Here is a 15,659-nt window from a genome sequence, read left to right as displayed (position 1 = left end):
CTGTTGATAATCCTGACTGTATGCTTTCATCATAGTTTTTAGAGTTTGATGCCACCTTTCCAAAGCCTCTTGTGACTCAGGATGATAAGCTGTTGACATAAATTGTTTTATCCCCAAACTGTTAATTATTCTCTTAAACAGCTGTGACATAAAATTTGAACCCTGACCTGATGCTATTTCCTTAGGTAAGCCATTATCTTGTAAAAGAATTAGTTAACCCTTCCACCATCTTCTTTGTTGTAATATTTCTCAGAGGTATTGCTTGAGAAAATCTGGTAGATACATTCATTATTGTCAGTAAGTACTGATTTCCACTTTTAGCCTTAGGGAGGGGCCCTACACAATCAATTATGGCCCTAGTAAAAGGCTCTTCAAATGTTGGAATTGGAATTAAACGTGCCGGCTTAATCACTGCTTTTGGTTTTCCTATCACCTAATATGTGACATGTTCTACAACATTTGACTACATCCCTATGCAATCCAGGCCAATAAAAATGTTTTTGTATCTTCACCTGTGTCTTTCTAATTCCTAAATGTTCCCCAATTGGAATTTCATGAGCTATCCTCAGAATCTCATTTCTATTCCCTAATGGGATAACAATCTGATGTACCTCCCTCCAGCTTTCATTTGCTGAGACATGACACGGCCTCCATTTTCTCATTAAAATATTATGCTAAGGTAAGAACATTCCGGAATACATTTTGCCTCTGTTTCTGAGTAAGCTGTCTAATATAAATGTTGTATTTGCAAATCTTTTTTCTGTAACTCCACTAACTGTCTTGAGTTAAACACTTCAGCTGAATTGTCCTTTAGTCTTTCTTCCTGAACAACGTTATCAAACACAGTGTCAGCTAATTGGATTTCAACACCTTCTTCCTGCCTTTGAACTGCCTGTCCTTCCTGTTTTCTTGTTTCAGTCTGTGATGCCATTATCACAGAATCTGGAAACAATCCAGGATGCTCTCCCTGTAACACTTCTGTTGAAAACACAGCTACAGGTTGCTCAACTACCATAGGCATCACCTTAATTTGTGATCCAGCTATATAATTACCCAGAATACATTGAACCCCTGCAATGGGCAATTTTTCCACCTCTCCGACAGTAATTTCATCTGTTTTCTACTTACTCTTTAAATTTACCTTCCACAATGAAATAGATTTAGCATCTCCATGAACCCCACTTATTTTCATCTGTTCCTGCAATACTCCCTCTGAACAACAAACGTCACTATCCAACAACATTAAGGATTGACTAGCCCCTGTGTCTCTTAAAATTTTAACATCTTTACCCATTCCACCCTATACACATGGGAAGACTTTCCCTTCACATACAAAGTCTCTAAACATTTCTACAACCTGCTCATCTGAATTCTCTTTGGTAAATTGTGAACACATTCCCACTTATTTACCTATCACTGATTCTCCCTGTTTTACCTGTACACAAACTAATGTTTTTTTTTCTGTGCCTGAACCTCAGAACCCACAGCACGTTTACTTCCAGAAATTTTCTGCACCCCTATAATTCCAACAGAATTTCCCTGCAATTTTCAGCAGACTGACTTTGTGTGTCCAATTTTATTACAATGAAAACACCTCAACTTTCAAATGTCACTTCTACCCTCAGCACCTTCCTTTTTATTCTGAGAAAAAACTTCCTGGGAATTTCCACCTACTCTTTCTCTTCCCTGACTACCCATCTTCCTTTCACCTTCCCACTTTCTATCCTTTTCAGATTTGAAAATGTGATGAAAATAAGGTTTAGCTCTATGAATTAACTTATAATCATCAGCTATCTCTGCTGCTTGTCTTACCACTTGAACCCTCTGTTCCTCCATATGAGTTCTCACTATCGAAGGAATTGAATCTTTAACTTCTTCCAAAAGAATTACTTCTCTAAGAGCTGCATATGTTGTCTCTATATTTAATGCCCGTATCCACCAGTCAAAATTACTTTCAAACTCAGTATAGTATTGCCCAGGCTATTCTCCCATATTCCTAAATTTCTACCTGTATGCCTCAGGAACCAACTCATATGCACTTAGAATAGCCTTTTTACCACATCATAATTCACCAACATTTCTTCTGATAGTGAAGCATAAATCTCGTGTTCTACCCACCAACCTGGATTGTAACAACAATGGCCAGTATTCCTGTGGCCATTTCATCTGTGTAGTTACTTTCTCAAATGAAATAAAGAATGCCTCAACAACTTTTTCCTCAAACTTTGGAAGAGCTTGTACAAATTTAAACATTTCCCCTCTGGGTTTTAGGTTAAAGGTTCTTTCCTCATCAGAACTTATTTCAGAATCTGATATCTCATTTTTTAACTTTCAGCCTTTCAAGCTGGAATGCTCGTTGTCTTTCCTTCTCTCTTTCCCTTGCCTCTCTTACTTTATCCTTCTCTCTTGCCTGGAATTCCAGTTCCAGCTTCCTTTCTCCTGCCTTTCCACTTGCTCTCTTTGAAATACCCTTTTCTTTTTCTGCTGCCTCTAGCTCAAGATTTTTTCATTTCCTTTGTTTGTTCAAGTTCAAGCTGAAGTTTTACTACCTTCAGCTGTGACTCACTAGTGTCAGGTATCACTTCCAACTTTAAATGGTGTGCTAGACCTTGAACTATATCTGCTTTCTTAGCCCCCGCAGGTAACCCCAATTCCAGTAAATTAACTTTAGTTACCTTTTGTAAACCAGCCAAAGTTATAACTTCAACTCCCAAACAAGTCTGAGCAACTGCCAAAGCTACATTGCAGTCTCACCACTACAAAAAAAAAGTCACACCAACTCCTGAATTCAAAGTGCTTCTTGTACTCATAACCTTCAGATTCACCAACTCAAAAACATTTCAAATATATCCCGCAAAGAGCCCCTAACTATGTTGTGACACATCGGCGTGATGTCCGCCAGGAAGTGCTTTGTGCTCCCTGTGCGGCTGGCTGGGGGGATTCCCTGAGCTGGGAGTGTGCTGTTTCGCGCATGCGTGCAAAAGAGCGCACAGATCACCCTGAGGGAAAGTGCTGGCTCAGGGAGATTGGCTCAGGTTTGAAACATTGAATAAAGATTAGAAAAAAAATTATTGACATGTCCCCTCATGTGCCACTGTCACATGAGTTGGGACATGTCAATTACTTTTATTGAGACACTTAATACAAATTTTAATACCCTTGTGAAACCTCATCCCGCCTGTGGACGAGGTTTCATGTTTTTTCAGAAGGCTGCCTGGGCTCCCGGCCTGCCCGCCAACCTTAAGGTTGGACGGACAGGTTTATTGATTGATTCAATTACTTTATTAATGACCTTAAATGGCCGTTGACAGATCGGCGGGCGCGCAGCCAACTTGGCTATGTGTCCGCCAACCTGAAAATGTAAATGATGCGGGGTGACGTTGGGTTGCCCGCCCGACATCACCCTGCGTTATTTTACGCATCGGAGACTGGGCCCTGCCCCCTGCTCGCCGACCGGAAGGTGCAGCCCATAGATTTTAAAGGACTCAGGCAAAGAAACATGAACAAGTCAAATTCCAAGTGTGTTTTCTTAACTGCAGTCCTTTGAGGACAGCAGATTGAGGCATAGATGCTGAAGGCTTTTCACTCACTTGTAAGATCTTAAAAATGTGTTTCCTTACAAGCAGTCTTCTCTTCTTTATACATATCTTCCTCTTTCAATGCAAATACCCATTGTTTCACTATGTCTTTTGACTTTATATCCCTGATAATAAAACCCTCTCATAGCACTAAGTTTTACCACTAATCTTTGGGAAAAATAAACACAACTTTTAAACTTCAGCTGGCTAGGTGACACATTTTACCCCTCCTTAGAAAAGAATCTAGTCTGGTTTATTTCAAAATGCAAATATTCTCTTGACACCTATGTTTCTTAACTTCCCCATGTTTATCTAATTAACATTTCAAACCTAACCTCTCTTAGATCAAAGCACCCAGACTAATTCAATTACGTCTCACACACACACCGTCACATATAGACACATAGACACATCCCACTATTACTCTATTTTACAATAAATTCCAATAATATTATGAGAATCATGATATCTTTTTGACACCAGTATTGAGTTTACAAAATACTGAAGATGCTGGAATTCTGGAAATACTCAGCAGGTCAGGCAGCACCTGTAGAGAGAAAGCACAGGTCTCTGCACAGTTGCTGCTTGACCTGCTGAGTGTTTCCAGCATTATTTTTTGTTTTGTTTTTGTGCCAGTACTGGGTTTAATTTGGACTGGACACTCAGTAATAGCCTGGTCTCATTTTGAAGTTATTGAGTAACCTACAGCACAGGAGGAGGCCATTTGTGCAAGTCCAAGTCCACGTGGCTCTGTAGAGCAATCCAGTCTGTCCCATTTCCCCATTCTTTCCCTGTAGCCTGAAGGTTTATTTCCTTCAAGTGCCCATTGAGTTTCATTTGGAAATCATTGATGGCCTCTGCTTCCACAACCCTAGTAGGTAGAGAGTTCCAGATCATTATCACTCACTGTGTAAAAAAGTTCTTCCTCACATCCTCCTGCACCTGTTGCCTAAAATCTTAAATCTGTGACCCCTACACTTGGTATCATCAGCTAATGGAACAGCTTTCCTTTGTCGATCTTAGCTAAACCTGCCTTAAGCTCTGCCCTTTTTTAATGTAATGATTTTTTTTGATGTCCAGTTGTGTCTATAAAAGGTAAGTATCTACGTCTGCATGCAGTTTCTGCCTGAGTTACTTTACTTCTTGTTGTCATATTTCTGCTGGGTTTTGTCCCCTACTTCCAAATCATTTTTTATATCCACATTTATAATTAAATTGCGTAAGCTTGTCATACTGATTATGCAATCGTACAACTAAAAAAAATTGCAAAAATCCCTCACCTCTGGCCTCATCTTGATTTTTAGTGATACCGCAGAAGAAGGTAGTTAACGGGTTTCAATTAGATAACTTAACTACTGAAATTTGCTTTTGAAAATCAATGTATTTTAACTTTTAATTTATTTAAATAACCTGGTTTAGTAGTGAACAATGTATTTGTTTCACTGGCTTTTGGCATCTCACATCCCCCCACCTTGTTTTCATTGCCTTTTTATCAACTGAAGCATTCCTCTAAGTTAAATGTACATTCCTTTACACATAATTTGAGAGATGATTTTCATATCAGGATGTTTTCAGCAGGTCACTCCTTCAGCAATGTACAGGTGGTGGGGGCAGTTGCACACCCAAATAGTGGCATCTTGCCCTGCCTCCTGCAAGCAGAATTTCTTCAGTTGGAGACTGATGCCATCCCCTTGTCGGTATGTTACTGGTAGTGGTAGTTACTGTATGATCTTTGGGGTGTCATGTTTAGAATCATGAAGGATGCAGCACCAAAGGAGGTCATTTGGCTCAGTGTGCCTGTGCGAGCTTGTTGGTAGAGCTTTCCAACAAGTCTCACTTCCCTGCACTTACCCCAATATTTTCCCTTTCAAGTACTTATCCAATTTCCTTTTGAATCTACTTCCACCGCCCTTTTAGACAGTGCATTCCAGATCACAACAACTCACTGCATAAAATGTTTTCGTCATGTCACCTCTGGCTCTTTTGCCGATCACCATAAATCTGTGTCCTTTGGTTACTGACCCTTCTGCTACTGGATACAGTTTCTCCTTTTCTCTATTGAAACTGTTCATAATCTCCTCTTAACATTCTCCATGCTAAGAAGAATAACCCCAGTTTCTTTAGTCTCTCTGAAATCATTCATTCCTGATACCACTCTAATAAAACCCTTCAGCATCTACTCTAGAGCCTTGACAACCTTCCTAAAGTGTGTTGCCCAGAATTGAGCACAATACTCCAGCTGAGGCCTAACCAGTATTTTATTAAAAATTAGCATAGCTTCCTTGCATTTATACTCCATTCCTCTATTAGTAAAGCGAAGGATTCCATATGCTTTTTAACATTCTTCTCTACTTATCCTGCATCCGTCAAAGATTTGCATACATATACCCCCAGGTCACTATGATCCTGAAAATCCCGTAAATCCTTAAATCCTTAAATCCTTTTTAATCCTTTAAAAATTGTATCATTTTATTTATATAGCTTCTACTCATTCTTTCTACCAAAACGTATTGCTGCACACTTTTCTGCATAAAACTTCACCGCCAGTTGTCGGTCCATTTGATCAGTTTGACTATGGTACCTGAACTCTGTTATAATCCTCTTCATTGCTTATTACATTTGCCAAGTTTGTGTCATCTGTAAAGTTTGAAATAATGCTCTGTATACCCAAGTCGAGGTCATTAATACATATCAAACAGGGCAGTGTTTCTAATACCAGTCTTTGGTAAGCACAAATGTACTTTTCTCTCCAATCTGAAAAACAACCTTTCACTGCTAATCTCTGCTTTCTCTTCAGCCAATTTCAAGCCCACACTGCAGCTGTCTCTTTAATCACATTGGTTAGCAAGTCTATGTGGTACCTTGTCAAATGCCTTTTGAAAGTCCACAAATGCAATATTAACAGTTCTACCCTCATCAACCCTCTCCGTCACCACCAAAGAACTGATGTAATTTCTATGGGCAGTGATATTTACTCTATTGTTCAATGTATTGATGTGTCTATATGGATGGTGAGTGGGGTTAAGGGCTTATAATTTTCTATTTGCTGTTTCTGTTTTTGAAATCCTGTTCCTCTATTGTTCTATTCTTATTTCATAATTCACTATATCTGTCTTTGTTTTAATATTATTGCAATGTTACTGTTACTTTAAGTATTGCTCCTCTGTTTTTCCATTTCTTCTTTCAGTTTTTACTTTTAACTACAGCTTTGCTCTTTGCTTTACACCCATCTCAGTGCTTCTTTTAGTAATTATTTGCCCTTTTCTATTAGTGCCACTCCCAGTATCACTTTTTTTTAACTACCATTCCAACTATCCCTCTGTTAATGTATTTTTTTTCAGGTATTTCTATTTGCTCCTTCCAGTATTTATTTCCTTCTGTCTTGCTCCCACCATGTCAATCTTTCTGTTCCTATGGCTGGTAATTCTTTACCTCAGTCCCAATCCAATTGATGGATAATTTTTGATTGCTAACATTCTCCTGTTTAATCATCTTTTTTCCATTATGGATTCTTAAGCCCACATCTATAATAGACAATGCCTACATTGGCTCAATTTCTGGCAAAACTTCACTTTTAGAATTCTCATGTAATATAAAATAATACATATAATAACATTCTGCCAGACCAGGGGGCCAGCAATCCAGTGCTTTTCAAAAACCCCCAACCCGCAACCACAATTTAAACATGGCCACAGCTGTGTTCACAGGCCGCCCTTTAAAGGGGTTCCCCTTCATGCTGGCAGCTGTGTCCAGCTTTTACTGCAGAAATGTTATAAGTGTTAAGAAGACATCTCCATCTTGAGGTGCCCCCTCTGTCCCTTACCTGCCTCAGCAGTACCCACCTCTGGTGGGGCTGTCACACTCCCAGCCTCCTACTGGCCCTCCAGCCACAGGAGAATGCCCACAGTCCTTAATTGAATGACAAGCGCGCATCTTGGCCACTATTTTGTCACCCCTTCAAAAATCAGATCAGGCATCTAACACCTAACACAATGTGGGGTTGGGATACGAAAATTCTCCCAGTATTGGGTTCCTGACCTCAGAATGAAAACTCGGCACAATATTCCAAATCAATAAACTTTCATCCAAATTCCTGAGCTCAGTGACGACCTTCTTAGGTAACTGTGGCTGCTTCGGCACTACCTCTGGCTGAGGCGAAGGTAGAAGAATTGATCCCTGAATACCCTAGGCGGTTATGGCCTTCTATTGAGAGCATTCTCCCCCTGCCCACATCTTTCCTTCTCTGCTCCCTGTTCCTGTTGTGCTGTAGCCCAAGAGGGCTGGCAAGTATATCTCCTATTAATGCTTGTAGGCTTTTTGATGACAGGCCTTTGAAGACCTCTGCACTTCTTGTAAAAGTCCAGCAACGCTCCCTTCTGCCTCCAACCCCTTTTCAGAACTTCTTCATTGGCACTGAGCTCAGTACTTCCACTCAATCTGCAGCAGAGGGAAGTCAAAAGCACCTCACCTGAAAGTTCCATGCTGATCCCTTTAAATAGCATTGGTGCAATAACGCATGTTCAGTTGCGAGTGCGCTGAGCATAAACAGATCCCGCAATGTTCAAAATCGCAGATCAGGCAACAAATCAGCATTTTTGGCTGTGTGGCGCCATGATTTGCCCACTTTGCACGCTTTCATGCAGACACGGCATGCCCATGTTAGTGCCTTTAGTGTGATGCCAAGTATCACATTTTGTGGCTCCTTTTCTTTTGACCTTGAGTCAATCCTCTTTAGTATGTCCTTTTCAGCTCCTATTTTATTTCTCCCTACATCGTTTAACCGAATGCCGAGTTCCACCACAGATTCCCGTGTGAGCCCTTCAATGTCTTTTCTAAATTTTTCTCAACCTATGTAGTTATGGCTCCAAATAGCTAAGCTATCCTTATGTTAAAGATTTTCAGTCATATTATGGTAATGAATAGGGCTGACGGAATGTTGTCATGGACACTAACATTTCGACACCTTGATTTTCTTTTGCAATGTTTCTTATTCTGGAATGTTTTGCCGTTATGCAGCTTTTCACTTATGAAAATGATTTGTTTTGGAACATTAACTACATTCGAAAATTGCTAAATCTTTTTTACACTTCTACAGCTAAATTAAACTTGGTTGGTGCTAGTGCCATTCACTCACTTGCACTGAATGATCAGCCTCTATACAGGGGGCCTGTGCACTGCATTAGCAGAATACTGCGGAACGAAGGAATTGTTGGACTGTACCGAGGTGTCGGAGCCATGTACCTCAGAGATGTTCCAGGATATTGTTTGTACTTTGTTCCTTACATGTTGCTGTGTGACTGGATGACACCCGTGGGGAGCACAGCACCCAATCTGTTTTGTGTGTGGCTGGCCGGTGGTGTGGCAGGTAAGAGTTCTTTGAATTTAAGAAAATGTATGCAATGCTTTCTTTTCAGCAATTGAAATTTTTGAGAACAAAGTTAAAAATGCAGGATGCTGGCACCCTTGATGGCTCATTGCTAAATACATCACTTGGTGTATTATTAAAGTCAGAACAGGACTTTACCAGTCATTCTTATGGTCTTTTTCAGTAAGAATTTCAGAGTATTTCTAAAGAACAGGACGTTTTATACCATGAACTCACACCTTCACACCTGTAAGGAAATTAATTGAGAACACACAAACTCATTTCATTTTGGCTGTTTCCCTAAGAGATTAAGAGAGAGACTTTTGCCCACTAATTTCCACAGGGGTTCTCCAGATCATCATCCATAATTTCAGCAGAAATTCCACAAAACCCCAGAGTGAACATTGTTTATTGTGTTTCTTTGGTGTTTACACAAATCATCCACAAAGTTATGGCTGCTGATCAAGTGAAGTGCTATGGACATTTTACCTTCATTCTTGCCATTCTAGGCTATTTTTAGATCTACAGATTAACATTGAAAGGACATTATGCAAATCGAGTCTGTTTCTATTACTCAAATGGAATTAATCCATTTTATTCACTTCAAGAATGAAAAGAGGCCAACATATCATCCAGTTTGATCACTGTCTGGTGTTTACACTGTAAGCAATCAGTCTTTGCTGTTTTTTCAGGTATCCATAGATGCAGCTCAGGCAATATACAGGTGTTAGCAAGATTAACATGTGCGGCTGGCACATTTTAGCTAATCTCACATTTCATCAAATTATAATCCTCCACTCAATATTTGATTTTCCACACCCATTGCTGGAAAATTGTAGGTATTCATTTATTTATATGTACTTTTGCATTGTAGGTTATACAATGAGAAACCGAATAGCATCTTTGCTGTTAGAGATTGATCGTAATTTACAATGCTTTAAAACAGTCTGGATTTGGGGGTGCCCAGTGCATCATTTTGTGGGAGAGTACAGGTGTTGGCCTCTCCTGCATGCTTATTAGCAGTCAGCTCAAGAGCACTATCAATGGAGGCCTAGAACAAGGCTGCCATTGCATCCTGTCAGTTAGGGAGTGAAAATCTGAAGAGCATTGGAAAAGCAGAAGAGCAGACCCTCAGATCACCATAGGCGTAACAGCATTTTGGACCTCTTTTGAGCAATAACTAAGTATAGTTACTGCTGAGAGATGCTGCATTCCCAGTGAAAGGCACTTTAGGTTACCAGCAGTGATGAGTTAAGACATAGAGACAATTATTAGCGAAACCTAATTTAATTCATCACTGCAGCTAGTGAAAACAACCATGGCTCATTGTTTTCTAATGGTCGAGGATCATAACAATATCAGAATAACAATAAAAGAGAAAAAAAAGAACACACAAGGTCATGTTTTTGCGAAATGTCACTGGGTCTTCAATTAAGTTAGTGCCTAAATATCAAGCATCCTTAGTTTGGCAACAAAGCCTAATTGCCCACAGTAGAGGCCTTGGCAGTCATAATCTGAAACATAAATTTCTACAGTGCCGGAAGTTGTGCAGGACTCTCCAAGAAGTGCATTAATGACAAAATGTATATCAACATTAAATGTATGCTGAAATTGCACAAGGTTATAAAAATGCTGTTTTTTGAGGGGGAGGTGCAAGATAGCAATATTGCTCCCCAAAATAGTGGCTTTAAAAAATGCTAACTATACATTTTGATATCCTGGACGAAGAAGCCAGTATATCTTTGGTGATAATTTTATATATGTTCTTATTCATAAGTTACAAAGAATAATTTCACTGTGAGGTTCATACACCTTCTTTAGTTTTCCAGAATGTCTTGAAATCACTCACATATAATGTCCTCTGTCTATGCGCATTTGCTATGCTTGAAAAAAATAATTCTTTTGATTCTCTTCTGAAACAGTCATTTTAAAAAAACCTGGAGTTCCTGGATGGCCAGTTAGTGAAAATACTCTTTCATGTCACCACAGATGATTCCTCCAAATCCAGTTCCTCAGACTCGCACCCAAAACCCATCACTGCCTCAGAGGAGGAAAGGGAGGATGATGATGAGGTGCCTGGTGAGGGGTGAGCACATCATAGCTCCAGAAGGGACAGGGGATCTGGGGTCCAGATCTTGTGATGTGCTGTTGAGCTTGCATAGGACTTCACATCTGTGGCAGGATCCTCCACAGGGACATCTCTTGCAAATGTTATGCATGCCAGCAATCCTGTCAAAAAACCTCAAGGAATATTCATCCACTTCTTCCACACGAACCGAGAGTTCACTAGAGAAGGATATTTTCCTTCTTTATATGGTCATTTAAAACATCTATGCTGCTCAGCAGCCTGGGGCCACCCGAATGCACAGTGACAACAAAACAGCAGGACAGTGGGACTAATTGGATAGCTCTTTCAAAGAGCTGGTACAGACATGTTGGCCAAAAGGCCTCTTGTGCTGTTCCATGACTGTGGTTTGTGACACACAATGTTGCTTGTTGCAAATTGGCACTGCAATTCATTTGTTTAGCACTGGCAAGAAATAAGCAACCCATCTCCTCTCAGTTCTGGATTATACCCAATGAGAGCTCGCTTTCAGTCCTTTGAGGGTTAATCTGTAGTAACTGATCATTCCTGTTCACTTCTTCAATAGCTGAGTGTGATCCTATGGAGGTACTTTGGGTGATGAGTCCTTCCAAAGCTCAGCAGCCAGTCCTTTGTCATTTGTTCAATTTACTTATTTTATATAGATTTAGAATAAAATATTGGAAATATATTTTATATAGCGTATACATTTAAAGCACCTTTGTTTATTAGTTAATAGTGAATTTACATTAAAAGTACTAACAGTACTCCTTAATTTCGCACACTACATATGCTCTATTTGTGAATGCTTACATTTATATTCTATTAAGTAATATATTCAACTGTAAAATGTGATAGTTTTTTGACAATATGGTTTGCTTTTATGGCTTTGTTCTGTGTCTTCTTCACGTTGTTGTGCCAGTTCTCCATTTCTATTCCATATACAGGCTATAAGCCTACAACATCTTACCTTTTCAATCTTAAGGTTTCTAAGAGTTTCATGTTCTTTTAACCTTTGGGTACCACTTTGTTAATATCCTCATGTAGCAGATAGCTTGTTTTTTTTGTTGTTGGAAACATAGAACCGTTTTCATCACAAGCTTCACTTGAGCCTTACAGTCAAGGAAAGTGTCTGATGTGATGTCTGGTCTAGATTAAGGAAGCTGATCTCAGCTATGGAGGGGCTACTGTGTTTGCAATTGGACTCATCCTCCCGAGACCAGGGGGAAAAAGAAAGATTTGCATTCATATAGCATTTATATTTTCACAACATCAGATGATGCTAAGGATTTTACAGCCAATGAAATACTTTTCAAGTGGGCCATCGTTGTGGAAATTTTGGCAGCTAATTTGCACACATCAAACTTCCACAAATAGGAATATGATAATGACCAGATAATCTGCTTTGATTTGATTGAGGGGTAAATATGAGCAAGGAAACCAGGGATAAGTCCCCTTTTTATCTTCAAAATAACACTATGGGACCTTTTACATCCACCTGAGCAAATGGGTTGGGGGAGTGTCTCAGTTTTGAAATCACAATCAAGAAAACAGCACCTCCAACAGTGCAGCCCCTGCAATAAACATAGCAAATGCTGGAAGTAAAGAACAGATAAAGTCAAAAGAGAATAATAGGTTAACATTTGGATTGAGCCCACTGAAGGTCACTTCAAACATTAACCTATCTGACTGATTGTCTGTAAGCCCCATATGGTCGAATAGCCTTTTGACACTATCTGGGCTCAGTTGCAGAAGTATTCCAACTTAAGCAAAGTATTAGAAAGCTGCTGATGCCTCTAGTCTTTGCATCTCAGCTTGGTCAAGACTTTAAGGAAAGGAAGTGCGAAAGCTGGCAAAAACATCTCTCCAGAGACTTCACACACTTCAATGTCATAGACTACAATGGGAATAAAACTTGGGAGAGTTGCAAAACTGATTGCCAAAATATGATCACTCGTTTTACCCTGTCCCACAAAGTCAAGACCTGAAACTTTTATTAGTGCAGAATTACTAACAGGTTTGAGTTATGTGCTCACATCCACTAGAAAATAGGCTAAAACTGCTCAAATTGATTTGCAGGGAAATATGTTTTTGCTCCCTCAGGAGAGCGCTCTCATTCTTATAAAGGAAATATATAGAGAAAAGAAAAGGGATTGGATAGGCAAAATGAGATAAGTAGCGGTGATAGGGATAATTGTTTGGTTTAAGTATTTACAGACTCATGTAAAATGCATTAGGGAGTGTGGATTGTGTATTGAACGGAACTGGAAATGAACCTGTGGTAATTGTCTACATTTGGATAAATGACATGGACAAAGGCCATAAAATCCTAAGTGCAAAGGGTGACTGCATGGCCAAAGTATTGGAAGGCAGCTGACATTAACTGAAGGAAGAAAGGAAAGGGAAAAAGTTAAAATACAGATGTTTTGCAATATTTAAGGATTAAACATAAAACATAGTTAAAAATGCAAAGCGAATAATCCTAAATAAAAAAAGAAATTGCAAGGACATTGTAACTTAAGAACTTTTAGGAGTTATAGAGATCTGTTTATTTATGTAGTAATAGTATTTTAAAAAGAACAGGTAGGGCCTTGTAAAAGTATGAGAGGTTAGATGCTGGGAGTAGAAAAGAATATGTTAAATTTCAAGTAATTATTTTTCCCAACATTTATGTTATGGAAGATAATGATATTTCTTTTTCAGCAGAGGGGAAGAGAACGCACTGAGTTCATGAAAAATGTTGTGCTTAGTAATGAAACTTTTATTGAGAAACTAGGATATTCGATGGAAAGTAACCAAGAATACATAAGGAACTAAATAACAGTAGGAGTAGAGGGGTCTTTGACTGAAATTTTTTGAGTATTAAAAGCACAGGTTAGTCTTGGGCATCCAGAAACTGGCATTTTGGCTTCCGATTTTTGTAAAGCTTGCATGTGTGACCTTTGGAAATTTTGGTTTGTCAGCCTGGCATACGTAGTGGGAGAAATACCAAAGCTCACTATAGAGGAAATGCCTGAAGAAAACCAGAGGTATAAATTCTAAACCGTGAGTTTATTCAGGAATTCTCACAGAGACAGCTTATCAAATAAATCTAATGAACGTTTGTGTGGTACTCAGGATTTCATCAATTTAAGAAGTTCAGTATATTTTTAAATATTATAGTTACTACAATAATCTCTTCCTCTCTTGGTTTCCCCATCTCCTCCTCCTGCACAAAATTACCATTTAAATTTGGACTCTATGGCCTGAATTTTTCAGGTGGTGGGCGGGCTCGCCAGGAGTGGTCGCGGAGCACGTGAAAGAGCGTTTCAATCTCCCTGAGGCACGGAGCGGCCTCAGGGAGATTGAATCGATGTTGAAACAATTAAATAAATGGTTGAAAAATGTATTTAAACATGTCCCCTCATGTGACTGTATCACATGAGATGGGACATGTTTTTATATTTATGAACATTTTTTCATTTAATTAATAAAAGCTTTAGGAAACCTCATCCCCCTCGTGGATAAGGTTTCCTAAAAAAACGCGAATACCACTTGGCCTTTTCGCCTGCCCGCCAACCTTAAGGTTGGACCGGCAGCGTTTACAGTTACCTTAATTAGTTCCTTAATGGCCTTAATAGGCCGTTTACTTATCGGCGGGTGCGCAGCCGACTCCAGCACGTGCCTGCCGAACGAAACATCGCGAGACAGCGTGATGACATCGTGACGCACGCCCGATGTCATCGCGCAACATTTTACGTGTCGGCTTGTCGGGCCCGCCCCCGCACACTGACTGAAAAATCCTGCTGTCTATATTTCCCTTACAAATTTCAATAATTTTCATCTTCTTCACATGTGCCAACCTCCTCCCTACAACCTTACTGTGATGTGGCCAACATTGAACATTTTCTTTCCCCAGAACTATGTAAACACTTCCTTCCCTCAACTCCTTCCAGTAAAGCAATATGCAGGTTTTTCAAATCCAAGATTAATATCACCCAATCACTACTTCCTCATGTACTTTTGTCTTCTGAGTTATTCTTCACGACTGTGCGATTCATTTTGCTCTAAAAACAAAATACTTACAAAAGGAATTGACAATGATCATGAGCTCTTCGAGACCAGATTAATGTATTGTCCCACAATTTAATATGATCCAGCAGTTGATCTCCATCTCCATTATTCTCCATTGCTATCATAGCTTTGCTAGCAGACAATGCAACTGAAATTCCAATAGCTCTGTTCCACCAGCATGCATGCGTAACGATGATGACTGTCATTGTGATCTGTAGGGATGGGGTAATCCATATAGTTGAGCAGGCTGTCAATACCTTAACATAATCCTCATTTCCAGTTTCCGTTAATTTCCATTGATTACAATTTTGCTAGTGCTCCTTGATATCACACTCAGTCAAATGTTTCCTTAATAACAAGTGAAATCATTCTCATCTCATCTGAAACTCAGCTCTTTTGTCTATGCTCGAACCAAGGCTATAATGAGGTCTGGAGTTGAGTTTGGCAGAACCCAAACTGAACATTGGTAAGCAAGTTACTGGTGACTAAGTGCTGCTTGATAGCACTGTTGACAATACTTTCCATCACTTTGTTAATGTTAAGAGTAGACCTGTGGGGCCGTAATTGACTGGATTGGATT

General features: G+C 39.5%; 2 protein-coding genes across 4 annotated transcripts in view; both read left to right on the top strand.

Annotated features, from left to right (window-relative positions):
• Nucleotides 1-15,659, top strand: part of tgfbi (transforming growth factor, beta-induced) — a 465,360-nt gene that overhangs the window by 68,885 nt on the left and 380,816 nt on the right. The window lies entirely within an intron of this gene.
• The window catches only part of LOC144685903 (solute carrier family 25 member 48-like), a 29,428-nt gene that overhangs the window by 3,939 nt on the left and 9,830 nt on the right, over nt 1-15,659 (top strand). For 2 of the 3 annotated variants that reach the window (XM_078550914.1, XM_078550915.1), the window contains one exon: nt 8,674-8,943. In XM_078550914.1, the coding sequence (XP_078407040.1) occupies nt 8,674-8,943 (270 nt within the window). Of the gene's footprint in view, nt 1-8,673; nt 8,944-10,932; nt 11,030-15,659 lie in introns of all 3 variants that reach the window. The other variant, XR_013577809.1, reaches the window with a different exon arrangement.

Source organism: Cetorhinus maximus, chromosome 10, assembly GCF_964194155.1.
Source record: "Cetorhinus maximus chromosome 10, sCetMax3.hap1.1, whole genome shotgun sequence".
NCBI lineage: Eukaryota > Metazoa > Chordata > Chondrichthyes > Lamniformes > Cetorhinidae > Cetorhinus > Cetorhinus maximus.
The sequence above is the reverse complement of the archived record's forward strand: the minus strand, read 5'-3'. Positions and strand labels throughout refer to the sequence as shown.